General features: G+C 49.7%; 2 protein-coding genes across 3 annotated transcripts; one reads left to right on the forward strand and one right to left on the reverse strand.

The window, feature by feature from the left end:
* Positions 1 to 1,180: 1,180 nt before the first annotated feature.
* On the forward strand, positions 1,181 to 13,480 carry BEST1 (bestrophin 1). Of its 2 annotated transcripts, XM_032692378.1 has the most exons (10): positions 1,181 to 1,420; positions 3,693 to 3,852; positions 4,412 to 4,506; positions 5,008 to 5,241; positions 5,881 to 6,035; positions 7,018 to 7,095; positions 8,450 to 8,602; positions 9,040 to 9,120; positions 10,596 to 10,747; positions 11,377 to 13,480. In XM_032692378.1, exons 2-10 carry the CDS (start codon positions 3,701 to 3,703, stop codon positions 12,554 to 12,556), a joined length of 2,280 nt encoding a protein of 759 aa, XP_032548269.1. In that variant the 5' UTR covers positions 1,181 to 1,420; positions 3,693 to 3,700; the 3' UTR covers positions 12,557 to 13,480. The 2 variants fall into 2 exon arrangements, with proteins under 2 accessions (XP_032548269.1, XP_032548270.1); XM_032692379.1 differs by lacking the exon at positions 1,181 to 1,420 and having other exon boundaries at positions 3,634 to 3,852.
* FTH1 (ferritin heavy chain 1) lies at positions 13,392 to 16,868 on the reverse strand. Its single transcript, XM_032692418.1, has 4 exons — positions 16,587 to 16,868; positions 15,112 to 15,258; positions 14,545 to 14,670; positions 13,392 to 13,729 (listed from the first exon to the last, which is right to left on the reverse strand). The coding sequence occupies exons 1-4, from the start codon at positions 16,695 to 16,697 to the stop codon at positions 13,565 to 13,567; spliced, it is 549 nt and encodes a 182-aa protein (XP_032548309.1). The 5' UTR covers positions 16,698 to 16,868; the 3' UTR covers positions 13,392 to 13,564.
* Positions 16,869 to 21,050: the final 4,182 nt, after the last annotated feature.

Consider the following 21,050-nt stretch of genomic DNA (forward strand, 5'->3'; position numbering starts at 1 on the left):
AGCAGGGCTGACATGCTGGTAGCCCCTCAGTTATTTACTTTAATATTAAATTCCACACATATTTTGTGCTGTCCCAGCAGCAGCTGTGAAACACATGAGCTGCCAGCTGAGCTGCTCTCAGAGGAGGGCAGCAGAGTCCCCCAGATGCCAGCACATCCTTCCACAAACAGCAGGACACTCTGGGGTTTGTTGTTTCATGTCCCCAGGAGCACCCAAACCACTCCCAACAGCACCCTCCCCTTGTCTAGGATCAGCCACAGGAAGGATAAAACTACATTTGGGGCAAATTGTTCCCAACTGCTGATGTTAAAAAAGTGTCAAAGACACAGGCATACAACCAGCACAAGAGAAAGTTGGTTTTTACAGGAGTCCTGGTCTCCAGCTGCTTACCTGCATGGATCAGACCTGTGCTCCCTCTCCACAGCATCCCACAGCTGGGTAAATGATGGAAGACTAATTAGTGAGAAAGGATTTTCATTCAGAGCCCCATGGAAGGGGAACATCCTAAAGACCTAACAGGGGGGATTGTTGAGGTGATGGATGAGAAGGATGGTGGCAATTGGGAGGGATGACTTGGGAGCAGAAAAGGGACCCTGGAGAGACAGAGGGAAGGAGTTTCTGGCTTGGTGGAGATTTCAGGACAAAGGCAAGGACTGATGTTTCCGAGGATGTCATGCAGGGAAGAGCAGTGAGTCCCCAAGCACTGCTGGAAGAAGCCAGAGGAAGAGAAAGTGAACCCATGGAAAGAGTCTCAGGAAGGCAGTGGCAGAGTGGAAGTCCCCAGCATCCAAACCACAGCTGGAAGAGGTGACAAACTCATCCAGGGACAGCGAGGAGTGACAGAGAAACATCCTGTGAGAGCCAGGCAGAGCATGGACCAGGTGTTTCACCAAGCTAAGGAGCTTCCCCAGGGAAGAGAGGGCCGTGCAGCCCCCCAGGCATGACACATTTTACAGCCTTTGTGGAAAATTCCAGCCCTGCATAATCTCCTGGGGTTCCTGTAAGATTGTGACACAGAGAAAGGGACCAAACAGGAAAGAATTAGAGGAAAAATGCCTCTCTCCTGGCAGCCACCATGGCTGTGCCAGGAGTTAGCAGCAGCAGAGCAGCCAGCCCTGCCTCCCCCTCCTCCGGCCGCCTCTATAAACACGCAGGGCTTACTCAGAAGATTAGGAGGGAACAGGGCAAAAGACAACAGAGTCTCTTTTGTAATGAGGAAGGATTACGGCATCAAGTGACCGGCTGCAGCTCCCAAGTGGGTCTCAGGCTCCTTAGCACACCGTGTCGGGCAGGTTCAATCCCCCCATGAGCCAAGGGGGCACGAGGAGGCGGGCGGTGGCGTGGGCCACAAAGGACCCAGCGAGGACACGTGCGGCACCAAACCTCCACAGCCTCCAGCGCGGCAAAGGAGCCCATGACTGTGAGTATCCCGTCCTCCTAAGAGCAGGCAGATTCCTTCTGAGACCTTCCTGCCTTCCTGTAACCTCCTCTCACTCCATCCCTCTGCTCTGTCCCCTTGTTCTCCAGCTCTGTGGTACCTGCTCGTGTCTGTTTGCCATCTCACGTGGTGGGTGATGCACCTGATGTTGCAGAATCCTGATTGCTGTGGGTTCCCACACTCTGATTAGTGGCAGTGGACCTCCAGGTCCAATGGTTAGTCCAGAGGGATGAGGCAGGTGGATGCAGGCAGTGGCAGGCAGCAGTGCCGTGCAGGGGATGGTTCTTCCTCCCCATACTGACTCTGGTGTGCCAGTGAGTCACCTCCCACCTCAACCCCAAATGGTACTTGGAGTGTGCCAGCTGCCCAGTGACATCCCTGGGTAGTCCCATGCAGGCTGGCAGGTGGGCAGGGAAGTGCCTTAACCATTCTGGGCTGGAGGGAAAAGCAGTGGGGAAAAAAACCCATATCCCATGCGGGGGAAGAACTGCACAGAGGTGGGTGACATCCATTATTTACATGGACAAGAGCTGAAGTTTTCCTTCTTTGGTAAAAAGTGAATGTGTATCTGAATTACGCAACAAAGAGTCTCCCTGGGCTCTTTCAAGACCCAAAGCATAGAGAAAGCAGATAGCCTTGTGTAAGCAGACCCCCCAAATTTATGGGTTTATGGGCATACATTTCTTTTCCATACAGCCCATGTGTGCAGTCTCTGGGGCAGTTAAAACCCACTCTTCCAAGTCCTGTGCACAGAAATCCGTATGGAATGGCACAGAAGTGCACGAGGATTTAGTGAAATGTGCATTTGTGCAGCTGGGGACAGGGACCAGCTCTGCTTCTCCACATAACCTGTGAGAGGGGACTCAGGGACCTGAGTTACTACAGGGAAAGCCAAAGGAGGAGCAGCACCAAAAAGCCAAAACCAGGAAAAAGATGTTGTTTGGTTGAAGTAGCCAAAAGGCTCAGACTTTGCTGTTTTTCTTCACAGCAGCAGCTCACTGGGACTCAAGTTGTCCCCACCTAGGTGTAGGTTTTTCACTGAGATGTTTAAATAAGGAACACGGCACAAACTTATCAGCCTTCAGGTGCTGCAAGGTGTGAATTGTCCCTTGAAGTTTCTCGCTGTCTCCATCATTCAGGGGAGAGCCCGAGGAGCCATAATTACTAACGTTGTTACCTCTGTTAAATAGCAATGCCTGTGTAACACCCTGGTGACATGTTAAGATTTAGAAACACCAATAGTTTCACACTGGTTAATTATAAGCCAAGGGATCATTCACCAACCTGCCTGGCATGGATTACACCAGTGTTTTGGTGATTTGTTTGTTGTTGTTGTTGTTGTTGTTGTTGTGTTTTTGTTTTTGTTTTTTTTTTTACAAATTCAGATTTATATGAAAGTGAGTCTGATTACTAATTGATGATAAAGAAATATTTATCCCTGTTAGACTAGAATTGCAATGGGGATGCTGCATGACTGGGAAGCATTTCAAGAGCCTGAATGCCTTTTTTTATCCAGTGTGATTTATTGTGCAACATATGGTGGAAGGAGAGGGGAGGCAGAGCTGCTGGAATTTGGGCTCTGTGAGCCTGGCCAAACTCCATCCCGCAGATCTGTAACAGGGAGGGCTGTTCTGCCTGCAGGACTAGGACCAGCAGAGTCCAGATATGGCCCTCAGCCCAAATTTAAAGATAGCAATTCTTGTTGGGCACCTTCATCTGGATCAGTTCTAAGAAATCTCTACTTTTTGGGGTTTTTGCTTTCCTTTGGGTTGAATTTTTTTGCCAGCAGCATTCCAGGAAGATGCTTCCCAACATTTTACAGAAACATATTTGAAACAAATAGTATAACAAAAAAATTAATGGGATAAGCAACTGTGGAGTTTTTGACCGTGACACTTAACCTTACACCAGTGTTTTGTGGGAAGGTGGTGGCACAGGGACTCTGTCCTCTCCAGCCAACCAGCCCCACTTGAATGCTGACAATCAAGCACTAGAAATCCAGGGCTCCACCAGAAAATACATCCTCTGTCACTGTAACCAGCTCATGTGCAGCTCAAGGACAGGAGAAAGATTGCAAATTAATTGCTTACCACCGATTTCCTCCTGGTTGTGTGTGTCACTGACTTCACCTTACCTGGCTTTGGATCTCAACTGTTTCTTGCTGTCTTTCTCTCTTTCTCCTCTATCCTTGCATCTTGCTTGGCTCCTCCTTCTGTTCAAGCTTCAACACCTCCTCCTTTTGTGTGTGCCAGAGGACCTGTGATGACAGTGACATACACCAACCGTGTGGCAGATGCCCGCCTGGGCACCTTCTCCCAGCTGCTGCTCCAATGGAAAGGGAGTATCTACAAACTGCTCTACTCGGAGTTCTTGATTTTCATCTCACTCTACTTCACCATCAGCCTTATCTACAGGTGAGCACCTTACACCCTGACACCAACACAGCCTGTCCTGGAGCAGGACAGCGGAGCAACGTGGGATTGGAACAGGGATGCTGGACAGACACTCATCAGCCTCTGTTTGCAGGAGGGAAGGGAAGGAGAGGAAAAAGTGGAGGAGAAAAAAAAGCTGAAAGATAAGGGAGGGAGGGTGGGTGGAGGAAGGAAAGGAAGCAGCTTTAAGAGGCAGGAACTCAGGGGAGAGGACAACTTGGGACTGACGTTTTCCAGGATATTAAGTGAACTGCAGTGCACATCCAAGCTCCGTGTCAAACCCTTGGTACCACACATTGTTCTCCTGAGCAAGAAAAATAAAAGTGGTCCCTGACATCAGGCTGCATTACTTACCACACAGTTCTCTGGCCTCTGGACTGGTCAATAGGGTATTTTGGGGATGTGGGCTGATATCCCAGGCTCACGAGGGCTGTTCACCCACAGACTCCCCATCCTTGGCTTCCTTGCCAGACTCACCCCAGCGGGTCCAACAAGGCCCAGACTCTTCTCTGAGGCTGCTGCTTCTATTTGTCCCTTTTAGGCTGATCCTGAGTGAGAGCCAAAGGCTGATGTTTGAGAAGCTGGCACTGTACTGCAACAGCTACGCTGAGCTAATCCCTGTATCCTTTGTGCTGGGTAAGGAGCTCTGCCTGAGATCACACAGGGAGGGGAATGGGACAGCATTTCTTCTCTCTGGTTTGATAGAGATTGTAAATTTCTTTAGGAAGAAATTCTTTGTTGTTTAGGAAAAAATTCTTCCCTGTGAGGGTGGTGAGGCCCTGGCACAGAGAAGCTGTGGCTGCCCTGTCCCTAGAAGCATTCAAGGCCAGGTTGGATGGAGCTCTGGAGCAACCTGGTTTAGTGGAAGGTGTCCCTGTCCATGGAACGAGATGATCTTTAAGGTCTCTTCCAACCCAAACAATTCTGTGATACTATGAAACAAACCATGAAATGCAGACTCTTTTAAGCCTGAAGGTCTGAATTCCCCTCTGGTTATTCCTGCACTCATCCCTGTATGAGCACTAGAAGAAAAGAAGAGGAGAAGAGCAGAGCTTCCTACTCCCTTACGATACCTAATTTGCTCAGCTTCCTTCTCCCACTCCTCTGGGATGCCTAATTTGCTCAGCTCCCCTCCAGGTTTCTATGTGGCGCTGGTGGTGTCCCGCTGGTGGGCTCAATACGAGAGCATCCCGTGGCCTGATCGGATCATGAACCTGGTGTCCTGCAACGTGGATGGGGAGGATGAGTATGGGAGGCTCCTGCGGCGCACCCTGATGCGCTACAGCAACCTGGTCAGCGTGCTGATCCTGCGCTCCGTCAGCACCGCCGTCTACAAGCGCTTCCCCAGCATGGAGCACGTCGTGAGGGCAGGTCAGCCCTGGCACCACCACCTGGCTGCTATTTTTGGGGCAGAGAGCTTCGGGAAAGGCCTCCTGACCTTCAGGTTGGAGGTGGGATAGTGCTGCAGTCTGCTGACTGTCTGCAGCAGGCAACAGTTTTCCACTGGTGGGTGGGAATTGGAACCTCAGATCTCCAAACTTAACTGCTGGGCTCCCTGAATCCTCTTTGGGAGGATGCTCCTGAAGGTACAACGTTTCCCAATCTGCCCAAATGGAGAGGTCTGCACCTGCCCCCATTATCTGGGTTCCCTTTGTGATCCAGAGAGAGAAACAGGCACTCTAGGGAACGTTATGCCATTCCAAACAAATAGCTGTGGACATTTAGGCAGTTGTACCCTCAGCAGTACTGTGATCTGATCAGATGTGCTGCAGACAGCCAAAGTGAAATCCCATAAATCCTACCTCTCATACCTCTATGACTCAAAATTTTAACTATGAGACTTATCCTCCTTCCGTGTGTCTCCCAAAGTTCTGAGCACCTGAGTCTTTCCTGTGATTTTAAGGAGAGCTGAGGCCACCACCTGAGATTCAAATGTTTTCATTTTAGACCAGATCAATTCCTTTCTGCCTTTTGTGGCCATCCCTTTTCCATTTACTGTCTTCCACACAGGCCTCATGACACCAGAAGAGCACAAGAAGTTTGAGAGCTTGAATTCCCCCCACAACAAGTTTTGGATCCCATGTGTGTGGTTCTCCAATCTGGCTGTGAAGGCAAGGAATGACGGGAGGATCCGAGACAGCGTGCTGCTCCAAGGAATCCTGAATGTGAGTGACAGAGACAATAGGCAACTGTGTGAGATCCTGGGGATCCCTGGGGATGTTCTATTAACTTTGGTTGGAAAATGCTCCCAATGCCACACTCCAGCTGGTGACAGAACAGAGCTTTCCATGGCCTACTGACATGGCAGCACTGTCACATATATTTGAGGAGAGGGCAATGTGACATCTTTCTCAAATATGGGACTGGGAGGAACCATTGGACTCACTTTTAGGTGTGGGAATGGGAGGTATCCAAGTAGCAGGTCCCTGATCAGCCTTGACATGCTCCAGGGCAGCAAACAACAGTAGCCAGTGGAGGTCTCCATGATACAGCTGCAAAGTCATAAGAAAGTAGGTATCTGGAAGAGATCAGGAGAGGTCAAAAAAATCCCCAACAATGAAGGCCCTTTAGAAAACTTTGCTATTGAAAACCCTTTGATAGTCCTGGGCAGCAGGCCAAGCTCCACAGGCAAGACCTGGCAACAATCCCTGCCCAGCTGCATAGAAAAAGACTCTAGAGCAGCTCATCCTTCTTGGTATTCATGTGCAGAGAAAGTCACGTGGTTTCTGTTGCCTGAAGTGGGATTCATCTGCCCAGAGAGAGAGATCTCCCTCTGGCATACTTATCTATAGGCAGGAGAGAGAAATGGATACTCCTGAGACATCCTTTTGCCTCTCCCGTTGGCTGCTCATTTTGTGAGGAGATAAACTGCTAGAAAGTGAGTTAGGAAGGGATCTTGGGCTCAGATGGAGACACCCAGGCAGCAAGGAGTTCCTCCAGGGATGTGTGAGATCCTGCTGGTGGTCTGCTGGGCTAGAGCTGGGCACCACAGGAACAGGAGTCCTGACTGAGCCTCCCTTTCAGAGGAGGTGGAAGCAGGAGGGAATGGGCTGGAGCAATGAGGGACAGTGGTTCCAGAGAGGCTCTGTGTCCTCAGCAAGGACATGCAAAGTTATTCTAACAGGCCATTCCTTTTCCCCACTGCAGGAGCTCAACACCCTGCGCAGCCAGTGCGGGAGACTCTATGGGTACGACTGGATCAGCATCCCCCTGGTCTACACCCAGGTGAGAAGGGATCCCCACACCTTCTGCTCCACCACCTGCCTGTGCGCATCCCCATTTACATCCTTACCTAGAATCCTGCAATGGTTTGCATCGGAAGGGACCTTAAAGCTCATCTTTTGAAGTTCTACCCCCCTGCCATGGGCACCCTCTGAGTAAAGAATTTCTTCCTAACATCTAATCTAAACCTGCCCTCTGTCAGTTTAAAACCTTTGCCCCTTGTTCTGTCACTATCTGTCCATATAAAAAGTCCCTCTCCCTCCTTTCTCTAAGTCCCTTAAGGTATTGGAAGGCCTCAGTCTCCCCAAAACCTTCTCATCTCCAGGCTGAACAACCTGTAGAAAAGGTGCTCAATACCTGCCTCACACATGGACCATGCAGGATACTCTTGAATCCCTCATCCCCACCTACACGTATCTCTTTTCCATAGGTACCTCAGCAGCACACGTCCATCCCAGCCTCATCTCCCTAACTCAGACACGTCCATCTCTATAGACACACCCCTGTCCAGGGGGAACTAACCCCAAATGTGCCACAGAGGTACATAGAAAACACAGGGACCACAGACCCACTCCCTGCACCAGTTTGCAGGGCGCACATTCCAGGCAGGGAGCCCCAGGGGAGTTGTGCCACAGGTGTGAGCAAGCTCTGTGTGTGTCCTCAGCTATTTAACAGCCCAGGCAGACACTTGGGCACCAACTTGCCCCTTTGTCTCCTACAATCCAGCTACTCAGATAACACTGATGCCCTCCACTGTGAAACAGGAGCTGCTAAAGGTTAACGGGGAACACCTTGGGAAAGTATGTTCTTGTTTTGAACCTCTTTGCTTGTATCAAGAGAGTCTCAGTTACTGTTAATTTGAAAAGGGGAAGTTTCCAGCCCCGTGGTTATAGAGAAAAGCACAAAGCTCAGCACAGCCTGAGATCCAGGCAAGCAAGCAGGCAAATAGAAAAAAGGCTCAGCATGAGGAGCTGGAAAGAAGGAGCTAATAGGACTGCCAGGGTTCCCTTACAGACTTGGAAGCAGCCTGCCAGCTTGGACTGAGCCACGAGACAGCTTTCAGTCTATCCAGGATGTCATGTGCTTCCTTTTGCCACTGCCCTGTGACACCTACACAGATCTCATTCCAGGGACAGCATGGAATGACATACAGTGCATGCAACAGCTAAAGGGAATATTTAAAGCTTTCTGCTGTGGGAATGCATCCCCCTGCAAAACAGCAGCCTGTCATAAGTGAATCCAAGGCTTTCTGAAGGCTGCAGAGCCAGAATCTGTCTTTGGAGATGTGTGGGGCGGAACTGAAGGGAGATGCTGGGAACTCACGCTCCCCTGGTGTGTCCCTTGGCATCTTTCCCAGGTGGTGACCGTGGCTGTTTACAGCTTCTTCCTGGCCTGTCTGATTGGGAGGCAGTTCCTGGATCCAGAAAAAGCATATCCTGGCCATGAACTGGATCTCTTCGTGCCTGTCTTTACATTTTTGCAGTTCTTCTTCTACGCTGGCTGGTTAAAGGTAAGTCCAGGAAAATACATCTGGAGCTGGAATATGACTCAGCCAAGGGTTTTTCCCCACGTGAGCTCACCAGGGACCCAGCTGTGTGTTCTTTGATCTGTGCACAACAACAGGAAGCCAAGGGGAGTCTGAAGGGAATTACCTTCTGATTTTCCAACTCTGTCACCCTGGAGACCAGCTGCACCTTTCCTAAGCTTTGGTCCTGACTAGTTTGGGGAAAAGAGAGGCAGTAGGCCGCAGGAGGGCTGTTATTGTGTGTGCCAATGTCTCCCAGCCATTGGCAGGCCTCCACTTTTAACCCTCCCCCTTTTGGGAGGAGCAGCCTTTCTAGGAATTCAAGGGACATCACACTTGCCCCTGCCCCACAGGCCTTCTCCCTGCAGGGAAAGGGGCAGGTGTGACCATGGTGACCTTTGCTGTGTGCTCTCCACATGCAGGTGGCCGAGCAACTCATCAACCCTTTTGGGGAGGACGATGATGACTTTGAAGCCAACTGGCTCATCGACAGGAACCTGCAGGTAAAGGGAAGGAAGATCCTCCTACCCTGTCAGTGCAGTCACCCAGTTCTGCAAAACCTCTGCCCCCACCTCCCTGTCTGTGAGGGGATGGAGAGACAGTCCCTCCATAGCCACGGGGACAGCTCAGGCTCCAGAAAGGGGTTGGGGCAAGACCCGTGACAGGAATTTGGGGCTTTGGGCCTATCTTTGTACACAGAGACCAACAGCAGCTTCAGTCCATGCTCTGGCACATGGCATGAATGCCGGCTGCTCATTTCAGGCCCTCATTGCCTTTGAATGACACATTATTCCTGTTTCCATCTTTACTACCCTATATCTACCTAAAACAACCTCCTCTGCTTTCTTCTGTGCAACAACTCCACACCTCCAGCCCTTCATAAGACTGAGCCCATCTGTCCTAGTGAGCCTGCTGCTTTTTCTATTTCCTTCAGCTTCATTTTCCTTACAATTAGTCAAATCTCTATGTGAATAAAATCTCTGTGTTGATTTGCTGGAAGGCAGGAGGGCTCTGCAGAGGGACCTGGACAGGCTGGAGAGATGGGCTGATTCCGACAGGATGAGGTTCAACAAGGCCAAGTGCCGGGTCCTGCACTTTGGCCACAACAACCCCCTGCAGTGCTACAGGCTGGGGACAGAGTGGCTGGAGAACAGCTAGGCAGGAAGGGACCTGGGAGTCTGGATTGACAGGAGGCTGAACATGAGCCAGCAGTGTGCCCAGGTGGCCAAGAAGGCCAATGGCATCCTGGCCTGGATCAGGAATAGTGTGGCAGCAGGACCAGGGAGGTGATTCTTCCCCTCTACTCAGCGCTGGTGAGGCCACCCCTGGAGTGCTGTGTCCAGTTCTGGGCCCCTCAGTTCAGGAAGGACATGGAGGGGCTGAAGCAGGTCCAGAGAAGAGCAACAAGGCTGGGGAAGGGACTTGAGCACAAGTCCTGTGAGGAGAGGCTGAGGGAGCTGAGGTTGTTTAGCCTGGAGAGGAGGCGGCTCAGGGGAGATCTCATCACTCTCTACAACTCCCTGACAGGAGGTTGTAGCCAGGTGGGGGTTGGTCTCTTCTCCCAGGCAACCAGCAGTAGGACAAGAGGGCTCGGTCTTAAGCTGTGCCAGGGGAGGTTTAGGTTGGATATTAGGAAGAAATTCTTTACAGAGAGGGTAATCAGCCATTGGAATGGGCTGCCCAGGGAGGGGGTGGATTCACCGTCCCTGGGGGCTTTTAAGATGAGACTGGATGTGGCATCAGTGCCATGGTCTGGGAACCACGGCGGGATTGGGTCAAGGGTTGGACTTGATGATCTCTGAGGTCTTTTCTGGTTGGTTCTGTGATTCTATGAAAAACAACCCAAGTGACAGGAAACCACAGCAACCTCAGCCATTTGCCCCACTTCCGTGCTACACTGCTTCCTCCTGCCCTGCATCCCTTCATCTACAGAAAAAAGGCTGCTCAACTTGTGTGACATTCCTGCTGTCTCCTGCAGGTCTCCCTCATGGCAGTGGATGAGATGCATCAGGATTTACCAATCCTGGAGAAGGACCTCTACTGGAATGAGCCTGATCCCCAGCCACCCTACACAGCAGCCACTGCTGAGTACAAACGCCCATCATTCCTTGGCTCCACTTTTGATATCAGGTCAGTGCAGGGTGTCACAACAGTCCACAGTTACACCTGGATCAGGTCTTCAGAAGGATATTACACCTGAGGAGCAAGAATGGGTAGTAATATCTTTCTCTATAGTCTGTGAAATCTTGCTCTAAGATCCCTTTAGGCTCACACAAAGACAACAGCTAACATCCTCCATGGAAAAGGATGACTCTGACCTCTTTCCCCCACTCACCTGTACTGTGAGCTTCCCTGCTTTGGGGGCGCTAACACATTTAATTGCAGCACGGGGGGAGGCCTGCCACTGGCAGCACAGGGGGAGGCCTGCCACTGGCAGCACAGGGGGAGGCCTGCCACTGGCAGCACAGGGGGAGGCCTGCCACTGGCAGCACAGGGGGAGGCCTGCCACTGGCAGCACAGGGGGAGGCCTGCCACTGGCAGCACAGGGGGAGGCCTGCCACTGGCAGCACAGGGGGAGGCCTGCCACTGGCAGCACAGGGGGAGGCCTGCCACTGGCAGCACAGGGGGAGGCCTGCCACTGGCAGCACAGGGGGAGGCCTGCCACTGGCAGCACAGGGGGAGGCCTGCCACTGGCAGCAGCAGCAACACAAAGCCCCTCCCTTTGTGGCTGTGTAACAGCCCTGCTTTGCCTTTCCCAGCATGCAGAAAGAAGAGATGGAGTTCCAGCCCCTGGAGCAGATCAAGGAGAATGAGGAAGCCAACCACTCCACACCATTACTGGGACACCTGGGCCGCCTCTTGGGTGTCCAGTCACCAAACTTCTCCAGGTCCTCCTCCCGGATGAACCTGCTGCGCAGGCGAGGAGACTCCGCATCGCCCTTCTCCCACTATACCTACCAAGACATGGGGAAGTCAGGAAGCCCTTGTGGCATCAGTCAGCCAAAGGGAGACTCCCAGGAGCAGTGGGACAGCGAAGATGGAAAACTAAGGGAGTTTGATGCCTTCATGTCAACCCCCTTCTATGAGAGACCCGGTTTCTACAGCGCCCCCCAGACACCCATCAGCTCCATCCCCATGATTTTCCCTTCCAGACGCCAAGGCCGGAAGAAACCACCTGCTCTCTCCAGCATTGCTGCTTGCTCAACTTCCCTGAGGGATGTCATCGTCAATGCCTCCCCTTCCAGGGCCAGCGATGTCTACAAGAGCCAGAGCTCCCTGGGCTCAGCTGCAAAGGAAACCTTCATCTGGCCAACAGATCGGAGCAAAGGTCCCGACTCCACAGCTGTGACAGTGGAAGAGGAAAAGACCAACTCCAGGGAAGCTGCCACCACAGGAAGCCCAGGAGCACAGTCCACAGCATCCGACAGCCCAAAATTCCCCTTCCTGGCAGAGTCCCCTGACCAGGAGAAGCAGGGCAGCTACAAGAGCCTGAAGAGCTTGAAAGCTTCACACCCACCCTGGCTAACCCTGGAGAACACGGCATCAGCTCCTCCCAACTCAGAGCATTCCGGTGCCTTTCACACCCCCAGTAACAAAACCCCCGGGGGCAGCACCTCCCTCTGCTTCTCCTTCACTCCTGTGACCTCTCCAGCCCTGGAGAGGTCCCATAAGGGGAACCTGGGCCCTGACACTCGCAGCCTGAGCTTGGAAGACGCAGCCAGCGCTCCAGACCAGCATCCAGAGGTTTCCAGGAACACGAGAGACACTGGGAATGGAAGCACTAACCCAACCTCTACAAAAGAGCCAAGAAGAGCAGAGAGTCCATCCCCTAATGACTCCGGAATCTCCCTGGCTGAGGGCGACTTCGTGGGGCTGATGGAGGTGATCATGGAGGCCAGTGAGAGCCCAGGTGAGGAGCAGATGGACCAGTACAGCTAAAGGAGACAAGGTTCCATGGGATACCTTCCTTATCCTCACACCTGGCACTCACCTGAACAGAAGGGCAGTGCTGGACATGCAGCTAGAGCTTGGCCTAGGCTAAAACCAGCACTAAGGACACACTACTCCTGGTTTTGGTACCATAGCGAGCTCAACTTCTGCTGCAACAAGAAAACCACCAAAAACCCAATTTTTAGCCAAAAGCCAAGACTGAGTGTTAAGTATTGCTGATATCTCAGCAGGCACCAGCCAGGTGTAGCCCAAAACAGGAGTGTAGTTAATATGGATACTTACTTCCCTCCTCCTCACAGCAAGTAGAACTTGAGCTTACAAGTCTCAGACAGGACTTGCACTACTCCGGGGAAAGTAAGGGACTGAAGCAAGTCACATTATTACTGATGCAGACCCACAGTGCTTCTTCCAATCCTGTCTTAGCTCTTTTCCAGTACTGGGAAAGTACTGGAGTAAGGCAGGGTAACTGTCTATACCATCACAGGCAGCTGCAGTACCTGCCCCCACATTGCTTCCTTCTGAAGTTCCAGATCACCCCTACCACAGATTTGAGTGCTCAGAGAAATGTGGATGGTAGCCTACACCACTCAGCTGAGCTTTACTGCCCACCCTCAGAAAATAAAAGCAAGGCTCAAGCCCAGGACCATCGTTTCGTTTCCTCATTTTAGTTCCCATGCAACGGGAATTTAGAGAAACTATGTAAGTTCTACTTCTGCCTTCAGCAGCAGCTGCAAGACTCCCACACCACATGACAAAATTTACCTCCCACACCCCTTCATTACAGCTGCCTTCTCTCCCTCAAAACTAAACAGGAAAAGCCAGCTGGAACCAAGTCACTTTATTGGCTGGAGGGCAGTACATAAAACACAAGAGAGAAGGGGGGTGATATTTGGTACAGAGAATGGAACTGTTTCTCTAGGTGGCTGAAGCTGCATGCACGGCTGGACATTAAGTAGGAGTCCCACTGAAACCCACAGCGTGTCTCTGGGCCAGACTTCAGCTGTCATTGTCACTGTCCCCGAGGGTGTGCTTGTCGAAGAGGTACTCGGCCATGCCGTATTTTGGTGCCCCCATCTTCCGCAGGTTGGTCACATGGTCACCCAGCTCCTTGATGGCTTTCACCTGCTCATCCAGGTAATGAGTCTCAATGAAGTCACACAACTGGAAGGGAGACCAAGAGAGTTTAAATTCAGGCCCAGAAAGGAGCAGATACAGCATGACAACTTTCAAGCTGAGAGGAAGCAGCTTTTAAGTTTTGCTTCAGCAAAGCCAGGAGATCAAAGTGAGGCAGGACTTACACAGGCACACTGGCTCCAGAACCCTGCAGAGCTCAGGAAGCCTCTCCTCTTCCTCACTACAGGAAGCGTTAGCCAAGTCTCTGAACAGATTTTGACTCCCCCACTACACAGCAAACTCACAACTGTGAGGATTTACACCTCTAAACCAGTCCAGTTTTATTGTTTTCTTTAAAAAAGTCCCTCCAGCTTACACAGGACACTCACAAGAGTACCTGGATTCACACACATTAATCTCTTCCTGATACTAAGCAGCCTCAATCCAGCCTTGCCAAAAACTTTCATCTGTGAAGAGCCCAGTGTTTTCAGACACTGTTCTCAAGTATCAGGGCTTGTAACATACAGAAGTGACACCAGAATTTTGTGGCAGAAAAGCCTCATAAGATAGAACTCAACCACCTCAGAAACAAGCCTCCATAAAGCTTAATACACTTCAGAAGGAATAAAGCAAGTCTCAGCTACCATAAAAGTCCTCCTGGAAGGACAGCAATAACCTCACCAAAGGGCTAAAGGACAGGCTGATATCTGGGCCCTTCCCTCTGGAAGGGCTGTACCCCTGGTTCACCTTTTCTCACCTTTATCAACATCAAGGACACACAACTCAGCCCTAAACCCACACAATTAGACACATCCAAGGCCCCTCCTTGCACAGCCACATTCTCAGGCTCAGCCTCCACTTACGTGTGGGTCGTTCTTCTCAGTTGCCAATTTGTGCAGTTCTAGCAGTGATTGGTTCACGTTCTTTTCCAGGTGCAGGGCACACTCCATTGCAGTCAGGCCATTCTCCCAGTCATCACGGTCTGGCTTCTGCCAGGGGAAAGCACAGCCCATGTTTTCTCTAAGTACCCACAGATCAGTAGGGAGCAAAGCCTTTAGACCACCCTCAAAGCTTGTCTGGATCGAGTTCAGACATTTAGGTAACAAACACTTGATGTGCACTCAGAACACAACTGAATGCAACCCCCCAGTCCCACTTCTCAAAACAGTGCACAGAGCACTTCTGCTGTTAAATTTAATGATGGTGAACCAGTTGCCCTCTTGTTCTGCCACAGGAAACCATTACCCTCTTCTTACACAAAAAGAAATTTTTCTTAGTCAATCAGCATAAATTATCAAATTACTACACATCTCAAATGACTCTGCTTCTCCAGTGTCAGCTGCTGCTCCTTCTGGGAGAGGACCCAGAGGGAAACCCACCTCCTCCCAGCCCCCAAATGTAGTTCTGGGCCAGGAGAGCCCACTCCTCACCTTGATGTCCTGCAGGAAGATGCGCCCTCCCCTCTGGTTCTGCAGCTTCATCAGCTTCTCCGCATGCTCCCGCTCCTCATGGGACTGATGCAGGAAGTACTTGGCAAAGTTTTTCAGAGCCACATCATCCCGGTCAAAATAGTAGGACTGAAAAATAAGGATTCACAGGCTCAGAATCCCAAGCTAAGCCTAAAGTGTGGCTTCAGATGTGTCTCCTCTCAGCCCTGCCTTAGGATGGCCCAAGTCCAAGCTGAGGCCAGCAGACAGCAAGGCAGTGTGGAACAACCCTCCCCTTACTATTTTTCCAACTAGGATTAAATCTTAACCTTGGTTCAGTTCTGAAGATACAAAAAAATCCCCGATCCCACACAGATACCTGTTCTGATCACCATTCAAATGCCTTGAACTGCAGCCCTGAAAAGCCTTTTTCATGGAGAAATCTTCCCTTTGTTTGCTTACAATGATCACAAGTCAGGGTTGACTTGCAACACCAGCTGAGTGGTCATTAACTTTTAGGTACTTCTGCAATAAAGCTCTCATGCCTCCCTAGGTTTTCCAGGGATTAGACTAAAGAGTACACTTGCTACTTGGAGAAAAATAGCGGTATTGCATTTAAAAGACAAATGGAACTAAAATATCAGGTCAACAGCGAATACTGTTTTGAAAGCCAAAAAAAAAAACCCCCTCTAGCAACAATTAGAAGCCATCACATAGCTTGTCTGTTCCTCAGTCAGGGCCATTAGCAGGATTCAATGGAAACTTTCGCATCAACTGCCACTTATTTCCCAAACTACTACAGAATTCTCTCCTGCTAAACCAGCAGCCTGGAGGTTCAAAGCAAGACACTAGTGCTTTGTGTACCACTATCATCCACCAACGTAAGAACAAAACAGCGTTAAAACTTTTACAGTAACACAGAAACAAGTTGTAAAGTGCTGGATGTACATGCCACGACATTATGGAATGCCACCGGAAAGTCTCAAGTTCCCTGCATGTCTAAAGCTGCACAGAGGTCAGAGCTGCTCCTTGCGCCAGAGCAGCTCAGCGTGGCTAAAACCGGACCCTCGTGCCAAGCGAGACAAGTAGACACAGGGCCAAGGAAACCGCGGATTCCTCCTGATTCACGGAGGAAAGAAAAACCGTGCCTGGGAGCCGAGCACGCCCGCGGGAAAGGTGCCAAGCGCCTCGCTAGGCAGGTCCTACTATCCAGCCCAGCCCCAAGGGCAGAGCCGGCCGGGAGCCGCTGAGCCAGGCTGATAACGGGGCCCGCAAGGGCAACGGCCGCGGGGCCCGCGAACACCGAGATAAAGAGCCTCACCTACACACAGGGGACGGCCCACAAGGGCCCGGAGGCGCTGGGGAAGGAGGTGGAGGAGGAAGAGGAGGAGCTGCGCCCGCAGGCACCGCCCGGCACCCGCGACCCCCCCCCCACAGCGCCGGGCCCGCGTGCGGGCCCTCTACCCCTCGCCTCTCACCATGCTGAGGTACACGTAGGACGCGTAGAGTTCCAGGTTGATCTGGCGGTTGACGGCGGCCTCGCAGTCCTGGTGGTAGTTCTGGCGCACCTGGGAGGGGGGCGCTGCCATGGCTGGGTGCTCCGGTGGGTACGGCGGTGGCTGTGTGAGCGGTGGCTGTGTGAGCGGTGGTGTTGTGGCTGTGTGGGAGGGGGCGCGGCGGGCCCGAGCGCGGCCGGTTCCGTCCAAGCACTGTTGACGCAGGAACCCGCTCCGCTCCGCCGCCGACGCGCTCTGAAGACCGTCTGCCCCGCGGCGCACATTTTATACCGCCGCGCGCCGGGCACACCCACCGAGAGGCGGGGCTTCTGTGCCGCGCTTCTGCTGGCCCAGCATGACTCAGCACCCGCCCAGGCCACGCCCAGCGCGGGGGCGGGGTCCGCGCGCGCCGCTTCCCTCAGCCCCCTCCGCCATCATGGAGCTGGCCCTGTTGGAAAAGCCCTCGGGGCGCGCCGTGCCCCCGGCCCCCAAAACACGCCCCCAAAGCGTTTCTAAATGTTTCTACAATCCAGTCTAAATCCAGAAAAATGAAAAATCAAAGGGCAAATGTTAAAAAACTGAGCCCTCTGGTAACGAGATGGTTATTTCAGCTGCTTTTAGTGCTATCCCAGTCAGTGCCATAATTTCTTTTCAATAAACACTGGGTTCTTTAGTCATTCAGTTTGCTCATTTATTTTCAATCACCACTGGACTATTTTAGTTTGTGCTTTCTGTAGTTTTAAGCTGATTAAAAGTGCAACTTTGAGGGCTAGAAACATCCTGCTTAACCAAGACCATCTTTTAACATCAAACTCCCAAGATCTAGGCTTTTACCAAGCCAATGTTCACGCTGAAATCCATCAGAAATTTAACTTACTGGGCCTGTAAACTCAGATTACATAGTTTTTCTTCTATTTACTGTGCCTGTAAACTCAGATTAAATATTTCTTCTACGTATTGAGCCTGTAAATTCAGATTAAATAGTATTTCCTCCATGTACTGAGCCTGTAAACTCAGGTTAAATAATTTTTCCTCTAACCAGTTCTTTCTACAGCACTTTTCCAGGCAGTTCCAAACAGCCTGGAGGGAACAGGGAGCCTCTGCCTTCCTTTGTTTCACCGTTTTCTGTCGGTTAAACATCAGAAGTAATTAAGATCTATAAGATAACGTGGGTCATACCCATCGCTTCAGGCTGCCAGGTACACTTGAAATCTGTTCTCCTCCCACACTAACGCTTATGTAAAAAACAACAACAACAAAAAAGTCGTAGCTCCTGGGCAGACTTGTATGACTATGTTCACACCAGAGTATTTTCAGCTCCCTGGAACATCAAACAGACCTTTATAATTACAAAGTTTATAACAGCAATATTTCCTCTGCAGTTCGGACAGTCTGTGCCACCCGTGATTAAACGTCAATGAGATTAGGGAAGTCCCAGATTCTGCTTTCTGGATCCACTGCGAGTTGCACAATGCACATGATGTTTGGTGACAGCAGATTTACGTGGGCAGGAGAGGAAACATGGGATTGCACAGCCGTGTGTCATGCCTTGGTGACCAAGGTGAAGAGTTTAAAACTCTGGTCTTACATGAGATTATGTTCAGCCATACCCAGATCTTCCCTATCTCAAACTAGTGTTTTAATTTCAACTTTACTTCATGCTGTTTCCTCATGGTTTGGTTTAAGCCTTCTTTTATCTTGTACTGTTCTTTCTGAAGATGCATTTAATCATAAAAACCTCGGATGGTTTAGGTTGGAAGGGACTTTAAAGTCCAACCCCCTGCTGTGGACAGGGACACTTTCCACTATCCCATCCAAGCCCCATCCAACCTAGCCTTGGACACTTCCAGGGATGGGGCAGCCACAGCTTCTCTGGGCAGCTATGCCAGGGCCTCACCACTCTCACAGCCAAGAATTTCTTCCTAAATAGTAAAGAATTCCTTCCTAAAGGACTTTACAAGCATTCTTGGGAAGAAGCCTGCTAAAAGCATCACCTTATTAGGCTGGACTTCCCATCAAGTAACATTCACATTTAGGAGGAAATTGTGCCCTGTGAGGGGAATTGTTCCCTAGCACAAGTTGCCCAAAGAAGCTGTGGCTGCCCCATCTCTGGAAGTGTTCGAGGCCCAGGGCCTCTCCCATCCTTGTGTGTGGATTTTAAATTCACATCTCTCTTAGCTGCTTTGTTGGTCTGAAGTAAAGGCATATTCAGGCTACCTACAGGCAAAATCATTGTATTGTCTGCCTACACAAGCTTCAGATTGTTGAAAACAATCTCTGTTTTCCCTTGGATAATATCCCATCAGGAACAATGGAGCAAGCTTTTCTTGTTTACAGCTTGTACATAGAGCACAGACCCTAAAATCCTGCCAATTGAGGGACAGTAATGCTGAGCTTTAGGTGTGCAAAAATAGTCGGGGCTTCTTTGATGAAGGTCTCCATATAAATACAAAAGGTCATCAAGTCAGAGATCAAGATATACCTGAAGGGAAAGTTTCCATGACTCTTACACCCACTTTAATATCATTTATTCTGACTCTACCTATGGCCTTCTCGTGCACGACCTTCACAAATGACCACAGTGACCTTCCTGGGGGTTGAAAACAGGACTTCTAAGCAAATACTGGACAATATTTGCCCAAAGTAAATTCTGAGGCAGATTTTTGCTGATACAGTCCCTGAGCAAAAAACTTGGCATGAGACTTAGGCTTACAGTTAGACCTTCAACAAGAGGGCTGCCTTGGTGTGATCAGAGAGAGCCAGAATGCTCAGGAATGCACAAAATTTCATTTAACATCTGTAGAAATGGTTCACCTATAGCTTTAAAATGCTTGATTTTGCCATGCTGGTTTAATTACAGATTAATAACAGATCTCAGTTAAAAATCAACAACTGTCCCAGATGCAGTGAACAAGAAAGTGCTGAATATGCCTCAAATATTAAATCAAAAAAAATACAGTAACCTTTTTTTTTTTTTTCCCCCAAAGCTCAAAGTCCTGTAAATAAGATAAACTGCATCCAGTCAAATATTTGTTATGGAGAACCTTCATTCCACCCACGAATTTCAGTGTCATTCAGGTCCCAGACTTTCTGTAAACACAAAAGCAGCTCTAAACTTGGCTCCAAGGTTGATCATGTGTGGGGAAATTTGACACTGATCTCAACTGTGAGTTTTGAAAGCTGTTTACTAAACACATCTGGGCTCCATTTGCTCTGTGAGATTAACTGCAAACTCCTTCTGTAGCTCCTTGGGCAAAACGTGGTGCAAGTTTTTCAGTTGTTTCTTTTAGGTGTCCAAATTTCTCCACGTGGAAAAGCCGGAATTTCACTGAGTTTTCACTGGGTACTTACAGCACAGAATGCAAATGACTGGGAAACACAGAAGTGCTGGTTCCTGGAAACACTCTCCAAAGACAGAAAGACAAAGGATGTTTGAAGTTATGCTGGGAAATTTGTCTTGGAGACTGAAGACCAGGCTATTCTGATTCAGGAAAAAAAGTCCCGAAGACGGACTAAAGGATTTTGTAAACAACTAATATAATCCCTGTTTTAAACAGACAAACATTTTCTAAACTCTGTTACAGTGTTTTCTCTCTCTTGAACATTTTTGCATACAGTCTGAATGAAATGCCATAGGTAACAATTCTCTAGTTTGTCCACACTACCCTTGATTTTATTTTATTTATTTTATTTATTTATTTTTATTTATTATTTATTTTTCAAGCCTCTAAAAATACACTTAGAGTTAATAGAGTGAGGAAGAACATTGTTAATAACATGATAATTCTGTCAGCCCAGCATCGCCAGAAGCAGAATTTGGTGAATTTACTTGCATGTATCAGCCCCTTTTAAACTAATTTCAAGACCAACTTCAATATCTTTGACAGAAAAGCTCCAGTTTGGATTCCAAAGGCATCCTGTGCACCAGCTGCATGTACTGGAGCTTCCACAACAGATTTTTCCAAGCTGCAAAAGTCACAATAATTTGATGTTGACATTCCAGTACAGGCCACAATCCACAACATTTGCTTACACTGTCATGATCCTCCTGCAGTGCCATCCACTTTATTTCCCTCTCAGATTTACCAAGTGTTAAAAACCAGGGGGTGGGTATCATTCCTGTTCTCTATTTCTGTTTATTTAACTTACTGTAAAACTGGAAAAAAATTGCAAATAGAACCACCAATCTAAAGTCAACAACCACAGGGAAATTTCTCAATATACTGAAAGATCACCTCCTTCCTACCATGAATTCTCCTGGAAAACACTGGGGAGTATCCAAGCCCTCATGAATGATCAGGCAGCTTTCATTCTGAGTAGGATACACAGGCAAAATGTTGTTTTTTAAAGATGAGGTTTCATCTGGGAATCAAAAAGAGGCGTCTGTCCTCCCTGTCTCTCATGCTGCCACCTTGTTTTCCACAAAAACTGGATTTGTTACCCTCC

This window comes from Chiroxiphia lanceolata, chromosome 6 (assembly GCF_009829145.1).
Source record: "Chiroxiphia lanceolata isolate bChiLan1 chromosome 6, bChiLan1.pri, whole genome shotgun sequence".
NCBI lineage: Eukaryota > Metazoa > Chordata > Aves > Passeriformes > Pipridae > Chiroxiphia > Chiroxiphia lanceolata.

Bases quoted from the DNA above. Each gene is read 5' to 3' on its own strand.
- BEST1 (XM_032692378.1), top strand. From the start codon at position 3,701: ATGACAGTGACATACACCAACCGTGTGGCAGATGCCCGCCTGGGCACC. The intron at 5,242-5,880 runs GTCAGCCCTGGC...TCTTCCACACAG, and splicing joins GGAGCACGTCGTGAGGGCAG to GCCTCATGACACCAGAAGAG. The intron at 8,603-9,039 runs GTAAGTCCAGGA...CTCCACATGCAG, and splicing joins TCTACGCTGGCTGGTTAAAG to GTGGCCGAGCAACTCATCAA.
- FTH1 (XM_032692418.1), bottom strand. From the start codon at position 16,697: ATGGCAGCGCCCCCCTCCCAGGTGCGCCAGAACTACCACCAGGACTGC. The intron at 15,259-16,586 runs GTGAGAGGCGAG...CTTATTTTTCAG, and splicing joins CCTACGTGTACCTCAGCATG to TCCTACTATTTTGACCGGGA. The intron at 13,730-14,544 runs GTAAGTGGAGGC...TCTCCCTTCCAG, and splicing joins CTGAGAAGAACGACCCACAC to TTGTGTGACTTCATTGAGAC.